The sequence below is a fragment of the Aspergillus campestris genome, assembly GCF_002847485.1.
Source record: "Aspergillus campestris IBT 28561 chromosome Unknown P168scaffold_3, whole genome shotgun sequence".
In the NCBI taxonomy this organism is placed as follows: domain Eukaryota; kingdom Fungi; phylum Ascomycota; class Eurotiomycetes; order Eurotiales; family Aspergillaceae; genus Aspergillus; species Aspergillus campestris.
In genome coordinates, this window is record NW_020194338.1 from 1,733,610 (window position 1) to 1,754,288 (window position 20,679).

A 20,679-nucleotide genomic window follows, 5' to 3' on the forward strand; every position below is an offset into this window, starting at 1 on the left:
ATCATCCACGAAAGCCGACAACCGACGAACCCCGCATGGCCGATCCTTGCTCTTTCCAACAGACTTAGTCCAGGATGGATAGAAGACACGGTGCGGAGACCTCGTCCCAACTGTCTTCCACTGTTCACTGTTCACCGTTCACTTCTTGAATCATGAGTCTTGGTATGCTTATGCTTCCTCCTCACCTGGAGTATAGACACTGACCGACTACAGCAGCTGTCGCCGGTGGCCTCGCGGCCGCCACCTATCTGGATGGCAAATTCCACCTTTCCCGGGATGTCCGCGCCCTGTGGACTCTCTTCCGCAGCCTGCGCGGCTACGAGAAAGCCGCTGCCCAAGGAACGGGCAACATCTGGTACGTGTTCGCCGCCAACGCCGCGCAGTACCCGGATATGGTCTGCATCTGGACGCGCTCCCGGGTCTACACCTTCCGCGAGGCTTTCGACACGGCCGCACGCTTCGCCCACTTCTTCCGCTCGAAGGGTGTCCAGCGCGGTGACCTCGTCGCCTTCTTCCTGACCAACCGTGCCGAGTTCCTCCTCGCCTGGCTGGGCCTCTGCAGCATCGGGTGCGCCCCCGCCGCCATCAACTACAACCTCACGGGCGACGCCCTCGTGCACTGTCTGCGCATCAGCGGCGCCAAACTCATCCTCGTTGACGACGACGCCGAATGCGTCGCCCGCATGGAGAGCGCCCGCCCCACCATCGAGTCTGAGCTCTCCATGACCCTCATCCCACTCGACTCCGCCCTCCTCACCTCCACCCTTCCCAGCTTCCCACCCACCATCCCGGAAGACGGCCGTCTCGCCGCCCACACCGCCGCAGACTTCCCCGCCATCCTCCTCTTCACCTCTGGCACAACCGGCATGCCCAAAGGCTGCGCCTTCACCATGTCCCGCCTCTACGCGACCCTATCCCTCCGCAGCGGCGCCATGCCCGACGCCCCCGGCCCCACCGGCGACCGCTGGTACAGCTGCATGCCGCTCTACCACGGCACCTCGGCCATCTGCATGATCGCCAGCCTCGTCACAGGCGTGTCCATCGCGCTGGGCCCCAAATTCAGCGTGCGCAGCTTCTGGTCCGACATCCGCGACAGCGAGTCCACCGTCTTCGTCTACGTCGGCGAATCCGCGCGCTACCTCCTCGCCGCGCCACCCTCCCCGCTCGACCGCGCCCACCGCCTCCGCTGCATGTACGGCAACGGCCTCCGCCCCGACATCTGGGAGCGGTTCCAGGCGCGCTTCGCCGTCCCCTCCGTCGGCGAATTCTTCAACTCCACAGAAGGCGTCTTCTCCCTCTTCAACTACAACACGGGTCCCTTCACATCCGGCGCCGTCGGCCACCACGGCCTCCTCATGCGTCTCGTCCTCCACAACACGTACGTGCCCGTCGCCATCGACCCATCCACCGGCGACGTCCTCCGCAGCCGCAAGACGGGCTTCGCGACCCGCACGCCCTACAGCGAAGGCGGAGAGATCCTCGTCCGCGTGCCGGACGAGTCCGCCTTCCAGGGCTACTGGCGCAACGACAGCGCGACGGAGAAGAAATTCCTGCGCGACGTCTTCAAAAAGGGCGACATCTTCTACCGCTCGGGCGACGCGCTCCGCCGCGCCGACGACGGGCGGTGGTACTTCCTCGACAGACTGGGCGACACGTTCCGGTGGAAGAGCGAGAACGTGGCCACAGCCGAGGTGGCCGTCGTGCTGGGGCAGTATCCAGGCGTGCAGGAGGCGAACGTCTACGGGGTGAGCGTGCCGCACCATGAGGGCCGGGCGGGGTGCGCGGCGCTGCTGATTGCGCCTGAGGCGAGGGAGGGGTTTGATTTCGGGGCGCTGGCGCGGTTCGCGAGGGCGAAGTTGCCCAAGTATGCGGTGCCGGTGTTTTTGCGGGTCGGCGATAGCGCGTCGCATATTCATAATCATAAGCAGAATAAGGTGCCGCTGCGCGAGGAGGGCATTGAGTTGGAGAGGGTCGGTGAGAAGGTCCCTGGCGGTGCGGGGGATCGCTTTTACTGGTTGCCGCCTGGGGAGGGGGCTTATGTGCCTTTTGGGGGGAGGAGTGGAAGGTGTTGCAGCAGGGTGGGGCGCGGCTTTGATTTTGTATACACTGTATAGGGATACTGTATATACGTCTAGAGTGTATCTCGGTATATATGAAGTGTAGATAGTTGAGTAGATATAGCAGATGTCACGTGGTTAGTAAAACCCTACATTTTTCTAGATGCCAATGCAGGACAACCTATAACCAAATACATAAGTATAGCTCGGCCTATGCGGCAGTCCATGGCGTATTAAATGAGATATAGGTCTAACCATAGGAGTATGCCAACGGGGTGGGTTGTATGCATAGCCGTTCTGAATTCCATAGCTCTGGTCATGGACATTTCAGGTGATCCACAGACATTAAGGATGTTTGTTGGTACGAACCATGAAATTTTTGAGCTGCCGTTCTTGATACTCGTTTATATCGGTTTTATCTATAAGAAGCTTGGATGATGCGGTTAGCACCAGACTGTGGTAAGAATGACTGGCCTAAGGATCAAGGTCGAAGTGGTATCTTGAGCAAGCGCATTGGTCGAAGTTGCCAAGGAGAAATCAGCAGCATAATAGAACTACAAAAAAGGTGAGTAAATATAGAGAGTTAAAGAGACAGCCAAGCAGGAAATAAAGAGAGCAATAATATACTAAGTCCTGAGGAAGTGCAGCATTGAAAGAAAAAAAAGGGAAGTCTGAAGAGAACATCAAATACAACAAATCTCTCTCGAACATTTAAAATTGTGACATCAACTTTCATCATAACAGTCATGCAATGTCATACGAAATCTCTCAACTCTCTCTTCGGCACCAGACTCTCATGCACTCCGCGCCCCACCCCCTCCGTAGGCTTCCACGCCCACGCCTGGTCCTTTTCCGTGCCATTTCCCACCCCACTAAGCACATTGGCCACATACTTCCCAATGATGGGAAGAAACTTGTAGCAGTGGAACGACCCTCCCACGCTGAAATACAAATTAGACAGCCGGGGATCCGGATGTTGCGTGATCAGTGGCTGCTGGGCCGGGGAAATCGCATCCCAAAATAATCGATACCGATCTGGACGTCGATCATGATCCAGCAGTTGGGGAAGACGTTTCTTGACGCTGGAGATGCAGTCATCTTTGAGCTCCTGCGGCACATCGACTGAGTGGGCGGCAGGAACGGATATCTCATGGCCGGAAGGCGTCTTGACGGTGTTTTTGAACGAGGTGGCGATGGTGAACTTGAGTTCCCCGGATGTCGTCGGGGGTATCACCTCGCCTATCAAGATCAGTCACGACAGTTCCTACAGGGTTGGTCAAACCTACCTTGTTCCCCGTACACGAATACCGGTAGCTGCGAGTATTGCTCCTTCTCCACTTCAGACAGCTGGAAGTACGCAACACATACTCCTGCCGCCGAGATCTGCCTCTCAATGCGCTCCTCATCACGCATTCTGAGTTCATCCTCAACACCCGACATCAAATGGCTCGTCCACGCCCCAGTAGCCAAAAGCACCTTATCCGCCGTATACACCTCATCCGTCTCCGTCTCCACCCCCCGCACTCCATTCTCCCCCAGCAGTAATCGACGCACCTCCCCAACCTCATACCGCACACCCCTCCGCACTGCCTCCTCAGCCATAATACTCAGTCCCTTCCCCGCATCAGCCCACCCCGCTGACGGGTTATAATAATACGACCCAAACGGCGAGCAATCCGTCCGAGCCAACAGTCCACCCCAGCGCCTGCGGACCTCTTCCTCCTTCATGTCAAGGATGACCTCGTCGCGGTTCAGCGCGCGGAAATTCTCCCTTATGCGCACCGGCACATCGCTGCCCTGTTCGTCCATCGCGATCCACCCGCTCTGTTGGTACACGCCGGTGCCTTGGAGAAATGGAAGTGTCTTCCAAGCTTTGATAGCTTCAAAGCCTAGCTCCATGTAGAGCTTACTAGAGTAGTCGGCGCGGATGATGCGGTTGACATCGTTGGAGGCTGCGCGGGTGGACGGCGCGGGGGCACGGTCGAGGAGGGTGATTCGGACAGGGTTTGGGTGTGTAGTCGCTAGGTGGTAGGCGGTGCTGACGCCGAATATGCCTGCTCCTACTATCAAGATGTCTTCCATGGTTATCTTGAGTAAGGTAGGCTGTGTTTGTTGTGTTGATGTGGGAGGAGGTGAGGGGAAGATAGTGGGTTGATTGGCGGGTTCCTGGCGATGATGTCATTTGTTATCAGTCTAGTATCATTTTAGAGATATGTAGTGTTGTTGGATGGAGAATGCTATGGTTGATGCTATTTGGTGTGCTTATATCTGATTATCTATATCAGTTGGGACATGGGATAGGGTACAGTGGAATGGCTTGTTGGAAGGAACCCCAATCGCTGCCATAAGGTAGTCTATTATTAGACCAATTCTGTCACTATATCAGTGATTTACCAATTTATCTCACTCTGAAGCAGTCAATACACTGTCATTGTTTCATGTATCAGAGACACTATATACCGTCTATGGAATGTGGCTTGATTGGCTTGATCAAATCTTCAATCAGATAATCAATATCAACTCAATCTTTGCTGTTTCTTTGTTCTTGAAGATAATGACAAAGCAAATATCAATCATCAGCCTGCTATCTTAAGTCCAGACTATGATGATCTCTGTGATCCTGTCTAAGAATTCAACCTCAACCCCTCACAGCCTCATCATCCCCGCTCAAACCCGTCCAAGCCGCCTCTGACGTGACTCCAACTCTAATCACTATTCACTTGTCAGGAACACAATCTAATGATAAGAAAAAACTATTCTCTCAAACCATCTTCCAATCAGTGACCGCTATCCCCTCATCCTCATGTATCTCCTCCATCTCCTCCTTCTCCTCCTTCTTCTCTGACCATCTCCTCTACCCATCATACCCCCATCCCCACCTCAGTCTACTCTCCTACACATCACAATCTCAATCAGCAAAAATCCCACGGCCAACATGACCTCCCCTTCAACGGTCTCTTCTCCAAGTTTCTCCCTCGCACAAATTTTAGAAATCCTTCCTGGCGTCACCGTCCACCGCGAAAGCTACATGCGCTGCCTCGCCACCACCAACCCCCAATCAGCTCCATCCGGCTGCTCCAACATCATCAGTCAAAACCCCGCCATCCATTTCTTACGCGACACCTGGGATAGATTATCCTACAGAGTCACTATGTACGATCTTATGGACATGATGGCCCCGACGTTCCTCTGCGAGCACCACAAACACCAAGCCAATCACCTAGCCGTTCTCTGGAAAAACGAATTCAGCAGATTCTATATCTCGAGTGTACTGAACGCGTCTACGGCGCTGGCTGGAACTGTACCCCCAGTACAGGGCTACTCTTCTGCGTCGACTTCCCCCGCTCCAACTGTGGTTGTTGTGTGCGTCGTCCCCCTCCCCCGGTTTACTACTACCCTAGCGCATCGACTACTAACACTCCTACCAGCCCTACTATTCCCGCGACACGTAATTCCACAGGCAGTCTGATGTTTCCCCCGTCCGAATGGCCCTGGCCAGCCGGCATGGTCAAGCCGCGCCCGCTAGAAGGAGTGTGCGGGATCTGTTTCCTGTCGTTTGTGGGCGAAGAGGCCAAGCAGGCGCGGTGGAATGACGAAGAACCGTTGAATGGGAATTCCGCCCCTGGCAATCCTGTCAACGGACATGCAGGCGAACCTGACAAGACCGAGGATGATGAAGAAAACGACGAGGATAGTGAGGGGCCCGAGGACGAGTGGGACTTTGAGTACGACCTGTTCCCGCTTAAAGGTAAATACGATGTTAATCTGCTGGTGTGGTGTCGCGGGCACTGCGGGACGAACTTTCACCGTCGCTGTATGGACCGCTGGATTGAGAAATTCAGGGGGAATGCTGATCCTACTTGTCCTATTTGTCGGAAGGAATGGGTTGAGTGGGTTGAGTGACTTTTCTGTTTTTGTCTACTTTATGGTTGGTTTGGGGGAGTATTTTTTACTGGTTATTATGGTTGGTAGGTCTGTTACCTGGGGCTTTTTATTCAAGATGTACTGCCTTTTTTCTAAATATCCCATGCATTTTGATGAGCGTATGCATTCTCACAATAATAATGTATAACATATAGCCCCCCACCGGGCTCCCCGCGTCTGTGAAAGCCTATACAAAGTATATGAATACCTACAACCTAGACCCCCCACCCACCCACCTCCAAATAACCCCCACCAACAGATCAATCTCCCCCGTCGTGTTCCCCGCATGCAAACAGACGCGCACACGCTCCCTTCCAGCAGGAACAGTCGGCGCCATAATGGCCCGCACGACGATTCCCTCCCGCTGACACGCCTCCGCCAGCCGTCGCGGGACGGGACTCCGCAGGGCGAAGATGGGCGATCCGGGGAAGTGGTCGACGGAGAAGACAGCGGGGTCACTTTCGCTGGTCAGCTCGTCTAGACGTTTGCTGAGGTAGTGTGTGAGGTTGTGGAGGGTGTGTTGGGCCTGGTTTTTGGTTAGGGTTGGTTTCTATTTTATTATAGCTTATGAAGTAGAGGGTGAGAGGCGTACTGGCTCGGTCTTCCCTTCTGATAGGAGCTCGTACGCGGTCCGGATAGAGGCAAGGAAGGGGAAGCCCAATGCTGTAGTATATATCAAGCTTCGGGCATAGTTGACGAGGTACTCCCTTGTGAGAGGACAGCAGAGGACGATCGCTGCGAGCTAGTTAGCCGGTTCCAAGCACAATTGAGAAATAAATCAATAGATAAAGGAAGAAGAGAATATACCCCCATGACTAGCCAACGCCTTCCCAAACGTATGCACCCTCACGAACATCCTCTCCTCCAGCCCCAACTCCTGCACAACGCCCGCACCCCGAGGCCCCAACACCCCCGTTGCATGCGCCTCATCAACGACAAAGTACGCATTCCCGCGGGGGAGCACCCTATCGACGACGTCGACGAAGGCGCGCAACGGGGCGATATCCCCGTCCATGCTGTACAGGGACTCTACGACGATGAAGACGTTGCGGGTGGCGCGCTCACGCTCACTCAGTTCGTGTAGCAGCACGCGCTCCAGACTCTTGGGGTCGCTGTGCGCGAAGGGCAGGCATTTTGCAGCACGAGACAATTTCATACCTTCCCTTGCGGAAGCATGGACGAGCTCATCGTGCACGATGACATCGCCTGGTTGGGGCAGACAGGCCAGCACGCCTATGTTGGCGTCAAAGCCCGAGTTGAAGAGGAGGCCGGTGGGGGCGTTGTGGAAGGCTGCGATTTGGGTTTCGAGGGACTCTGCGTAGGAAGAGTTGCCATCTAGGAGGCGTGAGCCTCCGCTGGCGAAGGGGTGGCAGGGCGGGGCGGAGGTTAGGTGGTTGAGGAAGCGGGTGCGGTAGAGGGGGGAGGTGGAGAGGGAGAGGAAGTCGTTGGAGGAGAAGTCGATTGCTGTGGGGGGGAGGGTGGTTAGTTGGCGGCGGGAGGAGCGGAGGGCTCTGTTTTGGAGGGCGTTGTGGAGGGTGGTTTGGAGGTTTGTGTGTGGTGGTGATGCTGTTGGTGGTGATGGTAGTGATGGTAGTGATGCTTCTGCTGGGTGCTTCATTGTTGAGGTCTACTGCTTCCACTGCTGTTTCTAGTAATAATGCTGAGCACAAGAACAATATCAATTGAGATGCAATGGCAATGGCAATGCAATGACACAAAGCCATGACTCTAAACTATCCTACTAGTATACTAGTCCGTCGAGCCCTAACGCTGCTTCCTCGACAGTGGATCCAATTCGTTTCAAGCGGAATCGGCAGTTTGCGGCTACTCTGCGGAACCATCTCTACTGGCAGTGATCTCCGCGGGTATTCCGGCATGGTTCAGGACGAAATCTCTTGGTGTTTGGCATTGGTTGACGATGCGTTGATCGGTGGAGAATTGGCGGTTGAGGTTGCCAACCATTGCATCTGAGTCAACGTACCTGTCTTACTCATGACAAAGGATTCAACCAGAGATGGAATTGTAAATTACCTAAATCATTTCGACCTTTATTGATCATTATCCACGTTATTAAAAAAAACCAAAAATAGGAGAAATTGTTGGGCCCAACCGGTGGGGACTGGTGGGTGCCTGTGGGTGCCTGGAATCCGTTTGATATATCCCCTGCCTCAGGCCGCGTATGACCGCCGTAATAGATTACCGTAATTTTCCCCATCCGGCCTTTTCTCCAACTATGAATTCGTCCCCGCATCTCTCGTTTCGAGATCCATTGTGATTCTCATTGCACAGCCATTTACTTCAAACGGCTACATGCAGCATGCCTTCTGTAGGTGCTGCTCTCTGGCGCTCTCTACGGGCGCACCAGGTGTATGGTGCCAACACCGAGGTTGGAAAGACCCTGGTGTCTACGGTCCTCTGTAACGCCGTGCGACGACTCCCCTCACCAGGAAAGGCAGCTTTCCTCAAGCCGGTGTCGACGGGGCCGTTGGATGATGCAGATGATAGGTATGCTGCTTTAGACTAATGTCTGTCAAGTGTCATGAGTACTGACTGTCTAGACACATTCAACGCCATGCCCCCGGGACTCTGACTCGCTGTCTCTATCAATTCGACGAACCGGTCAGCCCGCACATTGCAGCGAAGCAGAACAATTTCACAGTGTGTACTCAATATGTTTCATCAGATTGAATGTCTAGCTAATGAACATGACGTGCAAAGCCCCCCCGGGACGACGATATCGTCGCCTCAATCCATAAAACCCTCTCCGAGTGGGCAGGAAACGGCGTCGACTTCGCCCTCGTCGAGACCGCCGGCGGAGTCCACTCCCCTGGCCCTAATGGCAACTCTCAGGCGGACCTCTACCGTCCGCTAAGGTTGCCAATCGTGCTTGTTGCCGACTCCCGTCTCGGTGGCATCTCCTCCTCCATCTCCGCCTACGAGTCTCTGTTGCTACGAGGCTACGACGTCCACTCCGTCCTGCTGTTCCGCGACGACTACTACCAGAATCACGAGTACCTGCGCCATTATTTCCAGGATAAGAGCATTCCGCTCCTTCCGCTTCCTGCGCCGCCGCCGCGTCCGCAAACACAGGACGTCGATACCGCTGCCCGGGATGAGGAAGCAATGACCACCTACTACCGGCACGTCTCCCAAAGCACAGATGTGGGGGGCCTCCTCGACCAATTGGCCGCCAAAAACACGGAACGCATTGATCGACTGGAAGCAATGGCGAGTCGCGCACAGCAGACCATCTGGTATCCGTTCACGCAGCATCACGGCATGCAACCCAAGGACATCACGGCGATCGATTCGGCCTATGACGACTACTTCCAGACCCTTGTTCCCACGGATGACGCGCACGCCCCCAAGCTCCAGGCCACTTTTGACGGGTCGGCTTCCTGGTGGACGCAGGGACTGGGGCATGGCAACCCCGCCCTGGCCCTGTCCGCCGCCTACGCGGCCGGCCGCTATGGCCACGTCATGTTCCCCGGAAATATCCACGAACCGGCCCTGTCGTTGGCCGAGAAGCTCCTCGAAGGGATTGGCAACCCGCGACTACAGAAGATCTTCTACACGGACAATGGCAGTACGGGGATGGAGGTAGCCGTCAAGATGGGCCTGCGGGCAGCCTGTCATCGGTACGGGTGGGACGCCAGCACGGAACAAATCAGTATCCTTGGCCTCAAGGGCAGCTATCATGGAGATACCATTGGGGTCATGGACTGTTCGGAGCCGTCGACCTATAACAAGAAGGTCGAGTGGTACCGAGGCCGCGGCTACTGGTTTGACTTTCCGCAGGTGCGCATGTCTCAGGGCGTCTGGCGGGTTGACGTGCCTGAAAATCTCCGGCCCCATCTGGGGGCTGACCTCGACTTTCCTTCGCTGGGCGCCGTCTTCGATGTGGAGCAACGCGTCCGCTCGGACGAGGGTAAGCGCTACAGAGAGTATATCCGGGCTACTATTGCAGGTTTAGTCCAACAGGGAATGAAGTTTGGGTCCCTTATCATGGAGCCTATCATCCTCGGTGCTGGGGGGATGCTTTTCTGGTATGTATCCACTTTCTCAAGGATTGAGAAAGAAAAAGAAAAAATGGAAGGAAGAAACTAACTCGGGCTACAGTGATCCCCTCTTCCAGCGCTGCCTGGTGGACGTCGTTCGTCATCACCCCGAACTCTTCGCGCCCAGTGCCCCACACCCTACCGAGGGTAACGCATGGTCTGGACTCCCGGTTATCCTCGACGAGGTCTTCACCGGCCTATACCGTCTAGGTCGTAAATCATCTGCCTCGTTCCTAGGCGTGGACGCCGACATCGCTGTCAACGCCAAGCTGCTCACCGGCGGGCTGGTCCCCCTGTGCACGACCGCAGCCAGCCAAGAGATCTTCCGAGCCTTTGACAGCCCCGACAAGAGCGACGCCTTGCTCCATGGTCACAGCTACACAGCCCACGCGGTGGGATGCCAGGTCGCCGTAGATTCCCTCAACACAATGATGAAGCTCGAACGCAACGGGTCGTGGGATGATTACCGACGCGACTGGGCATCCTCCTCAACGCCCGACGTCTGGAGCGTCTGGTCGCACGATCTCGTCCGGGACCTGTCCTGTGCGGAGTCAGTCAATGGCGTGTTCGCCATTGGTACAGTGCTCGTCGTTTCCCTGCAAGATCTGCATGGAGGTGGAGGTAAGTTGAAGATCCTCTCCGACGCCAACCGCTCCGGACTACTAACATGTGATGTTCTCCACCACCTCACAGGGTACACATCGACGGCAGCCAAGGGTCTCCAGCAGAGCCTGTCGGCAGACGGTCCGAATTTCGCCGTCCATTCGCGCGTGCTAGGCAATGTGCTCTACCTCATGTCCAGTGTGACTTCGCGGCCCACGGCACTTCGGGAGATCGAGGGCCTGCTGCGGGCGGCGCTGCTATAGCTCAGTCCATCCGGAGTGAGTCACTGAGCTCCGGCCCTAATTTATTTTACCTTTTTCTCCACTGTTCCTTCTAGGTTGGATTCGCCAGTGGGGTGGAATGACGGAAGATTTTCCTTCTTCGGGTTGGTACTAGTGGAGGGGATGTGAGGTTCGTAAACAAATCAATTGACCATTGAAATCAATCCCAATGCTTGACCGAAGAGCCAAAGAGTCACCGACTCACCGGTATGCTGTATATTGTATCATCTCTGGTGAATGATCAGATTGAGTCATCGTCCTGGATCGCCCACGAAGTGGACACCTCAGGCACCAGCACCTGTTGAGGTCAGCTACAGCCAATCAGAGACGATACAAACGCTGAGTCATCCATATGTGGTTGAGCGCAGATCAGGTGATCCGCAATCAACCTCAACTTTCAACCGTCACCGATTTCCACCTTCCCAGTTTCATGCAGTCTGGTCCTGGATCTAGGTCGACTCCACTCAATAAGATGTTACGGGGCGAGGAGAAGAATCTACGGTCGACAGCTTTCTTTCCTCCGGTTTTGTGGGGCCCTCTCCTCCTGATCTACACCGGATTGCATGTTGGTCCTTCTCCATGATGCTGAGAATACACAATGGCGATTATTGGTTGAGCTCAACGCTCTCCTATCTGTACAGACTATGGAGGACGTGCTCATCCCTTTGTTTCTCTGTAACACGCCAAGTCGAGCAGGGAATTGTAGAGACTAGAGACACGGTGATGTCGATCCCACCGCTTACAGAATCTCCGGCCAGACCATATACTTTGCAGTACGTTGGGGCCAACTGATCCTGGTCTAATCAACTGGCGTTGAATCTTATTTACTCAGCGACACGTTGACTGGCCCTGTCCTCTCCCCACCGGCGGTTACTGTCTCTGTCTCGGTGAAGACCTACCCCTCTTCCCCTCCCCATTCCTTTCCGAGGCTGTCGGCGGTGTTTCATCCTATAGTTCCGCTCCGATGTATTGTCACGCTTGGTATTGGGGGTGGTGTGTCTGACTCGAATTGGATCCATCGCATTGTCCTGGTGCGGTCAGCCTGTTTGCTATTCATATTGCTTCCCTAGTTCCTTGGATCAGACTCCTGTCATCAACCGACATCTCTACCTTGGCCACCGTCACCATGGCTCTTCCTCTGCCGCGGGTCTTTCCCCGGGCCATTCTGCGACGCACCTATGGTACAGTGCAGTCCACCCCCAGCGCGGGCTCCTTGTCCAGCAAGTTCCCCCCGGCCCTGCAGGAAGCCACAGCGGCGTCTACCCCGCGCACCACCTGGTCCAGGGACGAGGTCCAGCAGATCTACGAGACCCCATTGAGCCAGCTCACCTATGCGGCGGTATGACAGCAATTGTCTTGTCAAGATTGAACTAGGACCTTGATGCTGACTGCCACGCACAGGCCGCCGTGCACCGGCGCTTCCATGACCCCGCCGCCATCCAGATGTGCACGCTGATGAACATCAAGACGGGCGGTTGCAGTGAGGATTGCTCTTACTGCGCGCAGTCCTCGCGCTACACCACCGGCCTCAAAGCCACCAAGATGAGCCCCGTCGACGACGTACTGAACAAAGCCCGCATGGCCAAGTCCAACGGCAGCACGCGGTTCTGCATGGGTGCCGCCTGGCGGGACATGCGCGGCCGCAAGACCAGCCTGAAAAACGTCAAGCAGATGGTGTCGGGCGTGCGTGAGATGGGGATGGAGGTATGCGTGACGCTGGGAATGATCGACGATAAACAAGCCAAGGAGCTCAAGGACGCCGGTCTGACAGCCTACAACCACAACCTGGACACCTCGCGCGAATTCTACCCCTCCGTCATCACAACGCGGTCATACGACGAGCGCCTTCAGACGCTCTCGCATGTCCGGGACGCAGGCATCAACGTCTGCTCCGGTGGCATCCTGGGCCTCGGGGAAGCCGACTCGGACCGCATCGGCCTCATCCACACCGTCGGCTCCCTCCCCTCCCACCCGGAGTCCTTCCCAGTCAACGCCTTGGTGCCCATCCCAGGCACCCCGCTAGGCAACCGCAAGATGATCTCGTTCGACAAGCTGCTCCGCACCATTGCCACCGCGCGCATCGTCATGCCGTCGACCATCGTGCGACTGGCCGCGGGCCGCATCTCACTCTCCGAGGAGCAGCAGGTCGCCTGTTTCATGGCGGGCGCTAACGCCGTGTTCACGGGCGAGAAGATGCTGACTACCGACTGCAATGGCTGGGACGAGGACCGCGTCATGTTCGAGCGGTGGGGGTACTACCCTATGCGTAGTTTCGAGAGGGGTCGTCTCAGCGCTGCCTCTCCCCAGCCGGAGGAACCTGTCGCGGACGCTCCGAAGGTCTCTCCTGAGCCGGCTACAGCGTCGTAAATAGATTGCTATGATGTAGATAGTACACTTACAATCAATTGAAACTCGACCTGGCTTTCTGTGTATCCCGTGCCCTCGTCTTGCAGTGACCATCCTATAGTCTTTGGCAGTTGCCTAGATTTCTGGCTGTCTATATGATCATGCTCCGTTCTCCTACCTTTTGTTTTTCCTACACTCCTGCGTCCTTTCCATGTGCCGTAGGGCTGCAAGACTGACGGTGTAGCCCGAGCGTTCCAGCTCACGCTTGTAGCATGTGGCAGTTCAACTCTACTACTATAATTTCAAGAGTTCATCCACCGGTAGGTATTATTGGACACATTAACTGATTGATTGATTGATTAATAAAATCACTAAATAAAAGACATATAGATCTATCGACTTCATAACACGCTATGCAAATGCACCACGGCCGTCAATCATCCACCGCGTCTGTCCACATGTCTAATCCAGTATTGGCGCAGACCGCTTCAAAACCGAAAAAAGATAGATCACTAAACCATCGACGTCTCAACCTTCACATCACCCGTCGCCTGGGTATCCTCCCGACTCATGGTCGGATACCTCGAGAAATCCTTCCCCTCGCCACGCTCCTTAGCCTTGCGCGCCTGTCTCCGGAAAAAGACGCGCTTGCAATACTTCCAGGTCTCGATGCCCAGCAAGAAGATCGTCGCCTCCACAAAGACAACGCCCCACTCCCACGAAATGCCCGAATGCTTGAACACAACGTCGTTGATAACGGGGATGTAGAGCACAGGGAACATGGTGATGTACCCGATCATAACGCCGCAGAAGAGGAACTTGTTGCGCCACACGTCGTGCATCCACTGCGTGAAGTACTTCTTGGACTCGGGCTGCATGCGGAAGAAGCTGCGTCGCATGTCCATCAGCTCCCAGGCGAGGAAGAGCGCGAACCACGTCATGCAGATGAAGGTTGTGGCGCGCGCGCGGTACACCGTTTCGCATCCTTCGCGCTGGCTGTTGCAGCCGCTGCCGAGGTTGCCGTCGCCCCAGTGGAAGAGGACGAGGGAGAAGGAGGCGAGGCAGAGTGAGGCCATCCAGACGCCGTAGACGAGGGTGTCGATGATGACTTCCCAGGTGAAGATTCCTTGTTTCTGTTTCTGTTAGCTGTTGTTTTCTCTTGAGGGGGAAGATGAGAGGAGAAGGCTTACACTTTGAGGTGGTCGGTCCATGACGTCTGCTGCGGCGACTTCCATTCCCAGGCCCATGTCCGGCAGACCGGAGGTGATCATGATGATCCACAGGATCTCGACAGGGGCGATAGGAAACACGGATTGGTTGTTGTCGTCTTTGAAGACGAGACCGATGAGCAAGGTGAGGGCCAGACCGACGTTTTCCGCCAGCAAATGCAGCACGAATTTCTGGATATTGTCGAAAATGCGACGTCCCTCCTCAATACCGTTGATGATGGACGCAAAGTTGTCGTCACTCAGCACCAGCTCGGAGGCATCCTTGGCGACGTCCGAACCAGCCTGGCCCATAGCGATACCGACATCCGCGCGCTTCAAGGACGGCGAGTCGTTGACACCGTCGCCCGTCATGGCAGCGTACTTGCCGCGGCGGTGCAGCGCGTCGATCATGCGCACCTTGGTGTTGGGCGCGCAGCGGGCAATCACCAGCGGCAGAGTGGGCAAAGCGTCGATCTCGTCCTCGCTCAGCTTGTCGAACTGGCTAGCCGTCATCACCATCGCGTCCGCCACGTCCCGGGCCAGGTGGTGCATGTCCGGCGGGATGATGCCCACCTGGGCGGCGATGGCGCGCGCCGTCCCCGGGTGATCGCCCGTCACCATGTGGACGGAGATACCAGCGTGGGCGCACTGGGCGATAGCGCCTGCGGTCTCGGGGCGCGGGGGATCGTACAGACCGACGAGTCCGTTGAAGGTCAGGTTCTGCTCGATGGCACCGCGGTCGGGCACGTTGTCGGGTCCCTCGACGGGGAGGTCGTTCGCGCGAGACGCCATGGCCAGGACCCGCAGGCCTTCCTTGGCGAGGGCTTCCATGTTCTGTAGGATTTCGTCGGTGATTTCATCGGTGATGGGGACGGGCTCCGCGCCGGGGGTCCAGGTGACGGTTGAGCAGGACTCCAGCACACGCTCGACAGCGCCCTTGGTGAAGATCATTTCGCGACCGTCATCTTTATTGGCGAAGATGACCGACATTTTCTTGATGGTGGAATCGAACGGATACTCGGCCTTTTGGTGCCAGACGGGCTTCTCGCCCCGGGTCCAGCGGTTCAGGCCCCAGTTGAAGCGGCACGCCAGCACCTGGATGGCGATGTCGGTGGGCTCACCACGCGCCTGCCATTCGTTCTCGGCCTCGGAGTGGTGCACGTGGGCCAGGTTCGCCATGGCAGCCACGTTGAGATAGTCTTCCAGCAGGCGGTTCTCCTTGAGCAGCTCGTCGGCGCTCGTCGGTTCGCCTTGCGTGTCGCGGTCCAGCTTGACCGGGGCTTCGGTCAGCAGGCTCAGATCGCCCTCCGTCGGATCCAAGGGGTTGCTGGACGCGCCAACAGAGTACGTGCCCACAGCGGGCAGCCACGCCCTTTTCGCAACCATGCGACCCTGTGTCAGGGTGCCGGTCTTGTCGGAGCAAATATTCGTCACGGCGCCCAGGGCCTCCAGCGAATCCAGCTTGCGCACAATGACATTGCGCTTCACCATCTGCTTCGTCCCAACAGCCATAGTAATAGTCAACACAACAACCAAACAAGCCGGAATCATAGCCAGGCCCGTCGCAACAGCATAGATAATAACCTCCTTATCACCACGCATGTCATTCGCGCCCTCCACGACAAGCGCAAACACCACCGCAATCCCAAACAGCAGCAGGGCCAGCTTCGACAGCTTCCGCTGCAGCGGCGTGCCCACGTTGATGCCCAGGAAGCGTCCCACGGCGTCCGTGCACGTCAGCGTCCACGCCTGCACGTACCACCGCTTCTTGGTCTCGCCTTCGGGCCCGCGCTTCACCTGCCGCCGCTTCCGGTCGTCTGCGCGGAGGGCGGTCGCGATGGCTCCGATCTCTGTGAGCATTCCTGTGCCGACGACGACGCCGCGCGCGCGGCCGCGTGTCACGGTTGAGGAACTGTATGCGATGTTCAGGCGGTCGCCGGGGCCGGTGTCTGCGTCGAAGGTGGCGTTGACTTCTTTTTGCACGGGGAGGGATTCACCGGTGAGGAGGGCTTCGTCTGTTTCGAAGTTCATGGCGTCGACGAGACTGTACTTATTAGCTTCATATGTTTCTACCTCAGATATAATAGAAGGGGAAAGTAAGGCAAAGGAAAGGAGAGTAAGAAAGGGAAAGAAAGAGCATACCGTAAATCAGCAGGAACCGTATCCCCAACTTTCAGCTCCACCATATCACCAGGGACGATCTCCGGGGCGGGGACAGTGTTCGTCTTTCCGTCGCGGGTCACCACACCGGTGGGGGAGCTCAGCGAGCGCAACGAGTCCATGGTCTTTTCCGCCGCGTAGTCCTGATACACGCCGACGATGATATTCAGGGCGATGACAGCAGCGATGACACCACCTTCGATCCAGGACTGGATGCCGAAACTGACGGCCATTGCTATGATTAGGACCTATAAGATAGTAGCTTAGTATATAGATCATTTGGGTCACATGTCTCTTAAAGCAAGAGAGGAAAGGAAAGGAAAGAGGAGAGGACATACCAGCATCATGGCGTTCGCAATCTGGCGGATGACAATCTTCACCATGGAGACGCCCTCTCCGCCTTGCAGCTCATTGTGGCCATACTTCTCGAGACGGGTTTTGGCTTCCGTCGAGAAGAGACCCTCTTCGGGGTCGACGGACAGTTCGCGACAGGCATCTTCGGGGGAGAGGGTGTGGGCGGGTTGGGAGAGGATTTGTTCTGGGGAGGCGACGGCCTGTTCCTTGTCTGAGGCCATCAAGCACAGATGTATGTATGTAGGTAGGTAGGTAGTAGGTAGTAGGTAGGTAGGTAGGTGGGTGGGTAAAAAATGAGAACGTCTTCTTTCATAGGAATGATAGTCTATCTAGAGTCTTAAGGAGGCTCTATATAGATTATATCCTTGGCAGAGTATGAGTCCATCCACAAGAGATCGACCAAACGATTTAAGATTCTTGATCTTTGTCTTTAGACTCGAAGTAAAATGATCTTGTTTATTCTACAATGAAATAAAGAGATCCCAACAACCGGGGGATACAGCCAGTATTTAAGTTTACACATTCCCCCTTCTCAGCCCCCAAACCACAATCACAGTACAATGAGGACCATATGACGCCAACACCGACCCAGACAGTGACGGAAGAGGTTCCTCCCGCCAAGCACCAATGAAACCCCCTTGTGCCAGTCATCCTGGGTTCCCGGGCAGAGTGGCGGACCATGACGCAGACGATTCCGGCCGCACCACGTGCCTTGCCCCCGTCCTGATTGGATGGTGCGTCCCCCGGCGGAATGCCAAGGCTTGTCCGGATGGGCGGGGCTTGGCGTGGTTGTGCGCGGTGCGACTTGGCGGTCTTGCATGCAGAGGTCAGCCACTTAGGTTTCTCTGTGGAAAACCGATTCTTCCGGGGTCGGGTCGGACTCGGCTTATCCTTTCTTTTTTGACTTGTGTTGGGTTCTTGTCCTGCAGTAGGGTGGTTTTGCTGGTCCAGTGGTGGCTTAACTTGCTTCGTCTGCGGGGTGTCTTTGCCAGACGTGGAATGTTCGATGCGGTTCGGTTAGTTGCTTGATATTTCTTGTATTTCTTCTTTCTGAGCATATCTTCTCTGGAGCATATTGTACAACGCTATCTGACCTATCCGTACTTACTCCGCATATCAGATCTCACGCCCGCTTCTCCTGATCTCTCCACGATCACTCCCTCGCATATATCTCCGAGCATACATATAAGATACAATAAGATAGACAATAAAACAAAATGCATAAGTCCCACGCGACACCCAGCATAATTTACCCCCGGCAGTCCCCAGCCGAGTAGGGCTCCGCGGAGGCACGCCTAGCCGCTTGGCATCCTTTGCCCTCTCCACCTCACCTCTTGGCACACCCGCTCTGTCAGACATGTCTCTGCCAACGCCACTACCCTCTCCCGACAAATCGCACCACGGCTCGTGGCCCCACGATTCCTGCCCAAATGACCTATCACGCATCTATCGCCCATCTCCTATCCCCCTAATTGGTATCAATCCTGCGATACGGAGTTTTTTGTGGATATGGCGGCTTGGCCAGGCTGTTGGACTCGGTAAGGCTGGATCTACTTACTCCTTCGGGCGAGGGGATTGAGCGAGTTATGGATCTGTGAGTCGTGCGTCCCCTGGTTGATTGGCTGGCTGGAGATGGGATTCGTATCCCCGTCGCTAAACCGATAGTTTCGACCCTCCTTTACGGAGGTTGCTCTGCGGGGTCGATCGCTTCTAGATGTTCTAGGGCTGGGTCACCTGCTCTGCGCGGCGTACTGCTGCGTTGTTTTATAATATGGGTGTGGTCGGGTGGTTAGGACAAAACACTGTATATAACTTTGTTAGGAAAGGATGAAATGACAGGTGGTCTTAGTGCATGATGAGGTATCACGACGAAAAAGACCCGCGATCAGATAGCCTTGCCCAGCCGCCCAGCGCCAATAGTGCATTTTCCGTTTATTTCCTCCCCCGCATCATAAACTATACTCCGCAGGAGCACCGGCATTCTAGATCAAACGCAATCTTCCCTATCGGTTGTTTTTGCAAGTAAAGCGGATTAAGCGCGAGTGTACGAGACCCACCAGACCATAAGACCTGGCGACGCATTGCTGTCTGAGTCGTGTCGGTAAGACGCAGGGAAACAGACAATTCCATGCAGACGTGTTGTCAATGATCTCGTGGAAGACTGCTGGTTGTCCTCCATGGTTCCAGGGGAATGGCTCGGTCTATCGTGGTTTGCTAGCTTCTTGAAGGCCCATATAAATCTCAATTGTGATGTAAAAACATAAAACTTCTTGTCAAATCACGACTAGGTGTCGTGGCACTTTTTTTTGTTTTGTTTCGTGTTGGAGCAGTATTACAAGAACACATCTTGCTAGGCGTACATAAAGAGAAAAGCAAAACTATTTCATCGAATGAATTTCCACGCAAAGATCTCTTCCGAGAGTATCATCCTCGCATACAGAACAGATTAGGGGGTTCAGGTCAGAAATTAGGACCTCGCGGAAGTTTATAAGCGGTAAAATGATAGGCACTAGAAATAACAGGATTGGTCCAAGCAAAGGTCGAACAACGACATGTCACTATCCCTCTGATGGAATCCGGATATCCGATGGTTTGTCTACATCGGAAAATGTCTCCCATCTTGGTGGCATCCTAATTTCTGGCGAATCGTCCTAATTTGAGTACGTCAGTTGTGGGATATCTTCAATGGTATCAGAAAGGACAAACCCGTCTCGAGATCATAGCCAGCTCGTTCCCAAGCATCCTGGCCTCCATAGAGCTGAATCAGAGTGTGAATCAGCTGCTTTGTTGCTCTAGGAACTTCGTCGGCCTTGGGAAGATACTCTGGGTTTCGAGCGCAGAAATCCAGGAGAAACTTGATATCCTGAAAATCGGTTCTTCTCTTTCCCTCTGTGGGTCGACCAGCGATGGAACCGCATTTGGCGTTCAGAAGCAAGGCCGGCTTCAAGACCTTGATGCCTTCCACTGTGATCACCTCGGTCCCTTGATCAAAGGGCTCTTTGAACAAGAGAGGTGGTGTGAGGATCTCGATCCATACAGGACTTTGTGTCTTGTATATTGTATGGTTCGTTCTTGGTTCAACCTCGAAGTCAGAAGAAGCCCGCAGCAGCTGCCTTGCAGTTGAAGTTCCCCCCCGAGGAACTACAAAGTCGACGTCTTGAGTTGACCGCGTAGAGCCCAAGACCACACACGCCCCGCCGCCAACAAGGGCGTACTTTTCACAACGAGCAAGTGCATTCCCAAGCGCCATTGCGGCTTCACGTATCTCTTCGGGGGAATGGAGATTTGAAGACGACATGGTGATTTTCCTTTAAATTGAGGTTGGTCAGTAGTCAATCCAAGATACAGCTGAGTCTTTCTTTCTGTATATCACCCACTTTTCCAGATCTTTCTCAGGAACTTGGTAATACAGAGAGAAGTGGTGTGCTGATTGTGTTATATGGGATACAAAAGATGGATACAAAAGATGGGATACAAGACAAAACAGGGCAGATGGTCTTGATACCGGTAGAAACAAAGGTTACGACTTAACGTAGGAGGAAGAAGAAGAAGATACCAAGATCAACAAAAGACCTGATATCATATTGATAGAGTCGTCCTGGTGACTGAAGTATGCCTACAGGTCCAACCTGATCTGACACACTTCGCGGTGAAGCAACAGGTGAATGTTGGAAATGTTTAGTCCTCC

The 20,679-nt window shown here is 55.0% G+C and overlaps 8 protein-coding genes across 8 annotated transcripts; 4 read left to right on the forward strand and 4 right to left on the reverse strand.

Annotated features, from left to right (window-relative positions):
• Positions 1–152: 152 nt before the first annotated feature.
• On the forward strand, positions 153–2,095 carry P168DRAFT_295723 (putative very-long-chain acyl-CoA synthetase family protein (CefD1); the record flags this gene model as incomplete). The annotated part of the gene is made up of 3 exons (XM_024838061.1): positions 153–162; positions 217–2,039; positions 2,075–2,095. The coding sequence occupies 3 exons, from the start codon at positions 153–155 to the stop codon at positions 2,093–2,095; spliced, it is 1,854 nt and encodes a 617-aa protein (XP_024695347.1).
• Positions 2,096–3,036: 941 nt separating this feature from the next.
• P168DRAFT_118113 (NAD(P)/FAD-dependent oxidoreductase) lies at positions 3,037–4,344 on the reverse strand. Its single transcript, XM_024832605.1, has one exon. It carries the CDS (start codon positions 4,137–4,139, stop codon positions 3,306–3,308), a length of 834 nt encoding a protein of 277 aa, XP_024695348.1. The 5' UTR covers positions 4,140–4,344; the 3' UTR covers positions 3,037–3,305.
• A 364-nt stretch (positions 4,345–4,708) lies between these two features.
• On the forward strand, positions 4,709–6,063 carry P168DRAFT_303022 (uncharacterized protein). The gene is made up of 2 exons (XM_024838711.1): positions 4,709–5,420; positions 5,486–6,063. Exons 1-2 carry the CDS (start codon positions 4,993–4,995, stop codon positions 5,958–5,960), a joined length of 903 nt encoding a protein of 300 aa, XP_024695349.1. The 5' UTR covers positions 4,709–4,992; the 3' UTR covers positions 5,961–6,063.
• A 126-nt stretch (positions 6,064–6,189) lies between these two features.
• Positions 6,190–7,599, reverse strand: P168DRAFT_316737 (aminotransferase class I/II-fold pyridoxal phosphate-dependent enzyme; the record flags this gene model as incomplete). Its single annotated transcript, XM_024840045.1, has 3 exons — positions 6,190–6,507; positions 6,574–6,716; positions 6,789–7,599. The coding sequence occupies 3 exons, from the start codon at positions 7,597–7,599 to the stop codon at positions 6,190–6,192; spliced, it is 1,272 nt and encodes a 423-aa protein (XP_024695350.1).
• Positions 7,600–8,298: 699 nt separating this feature from the next.
• bioDA (adenosylmethionine-8-amino-7-oxononanoate aminotransferase) lies at positions 8,299–11,038 on the forward strand (the record flags this gene model as incomplete). The annotated part of the gene is made up of 5 exons (XM_024834176.1): positions 8,299–8,486; positions 8,540–8,639; positions 8,700–10,027; positions 10,101–10,660; positions 10,733–11,038. The coding sequence occupies 5 exons, from the start codon at positions 8,299–8,301 to the stop codon at positions 10,903–10,905; spliced, it is 2,349 nt and encodes a 782-aa protein (XP_024695351.1). The 3' UTR covers positions 10,906–11,038.
• A 1,189-nt stretch (positions 11,039–12,227) lies between these two features.
• Positions 12,228–13,316, forward strand: P168DRAFT_288661 (biotin synthase). Its single transcript, XM_024836841.1, has one exon. It carries the CDS (start codon positions 12,367–12,369, stop codon positions 13,288–13,290), a length of 924 nt encoding a protein of 307 aa, XP_024695352.1. The 5' UTR covers positions 12,228–12,366; the 3' UTR covers positions 13,291–13,316.
• A 310-nt stretch (positions 13,317–13,626) lies between these two features.
• P168DRAFT_249602 (sodium transport ATPase 5) lies at positions 13,627–17,437 on the reverse strand. Its single transcript, XM_024834177.1, has 4 exons — positions 16,976–17,437; positions 16,620–16,885; positions 14,460–16,521; positions 13,627–14,402 (listed from the first exon to the last, which is right to left on the reverse strand). The coding sequence occupies exons 1-4, from the start codon at positions 17,210–17,212 to the stop codon at positions 13,782–13,784; spliced, it is 3,186 nt and encodes a 1,061-aa protein (XP_024695353.1). The 5' UTR covers positions 17,213–17,437; the 3' UTR covers positions 13,627–13,781.
• A 2,185-nt stretch (positions 17,438–19,622) lies between these two features.
• Positions 19,623–20,289, reverse strand: P168DRAFT_325584 (uncharacterized protein; the record flags this gene model as incomplete). The annotated part of the gene is made up of 2 exons (XM_024841023.1): positions 19,623–19,642; positions 19,698–20,289. The coding sequence occupies 2 exons, from the start codon at positions 20,287–20,289 to the stop codon at positions 19,623–19,625; spliced, it is 612 nt and encodes a 203-aa protein (XP_024695354.1).
• Between the last annotated feature and the right edge of the window lie 390 nt (positions 20,290–20,679).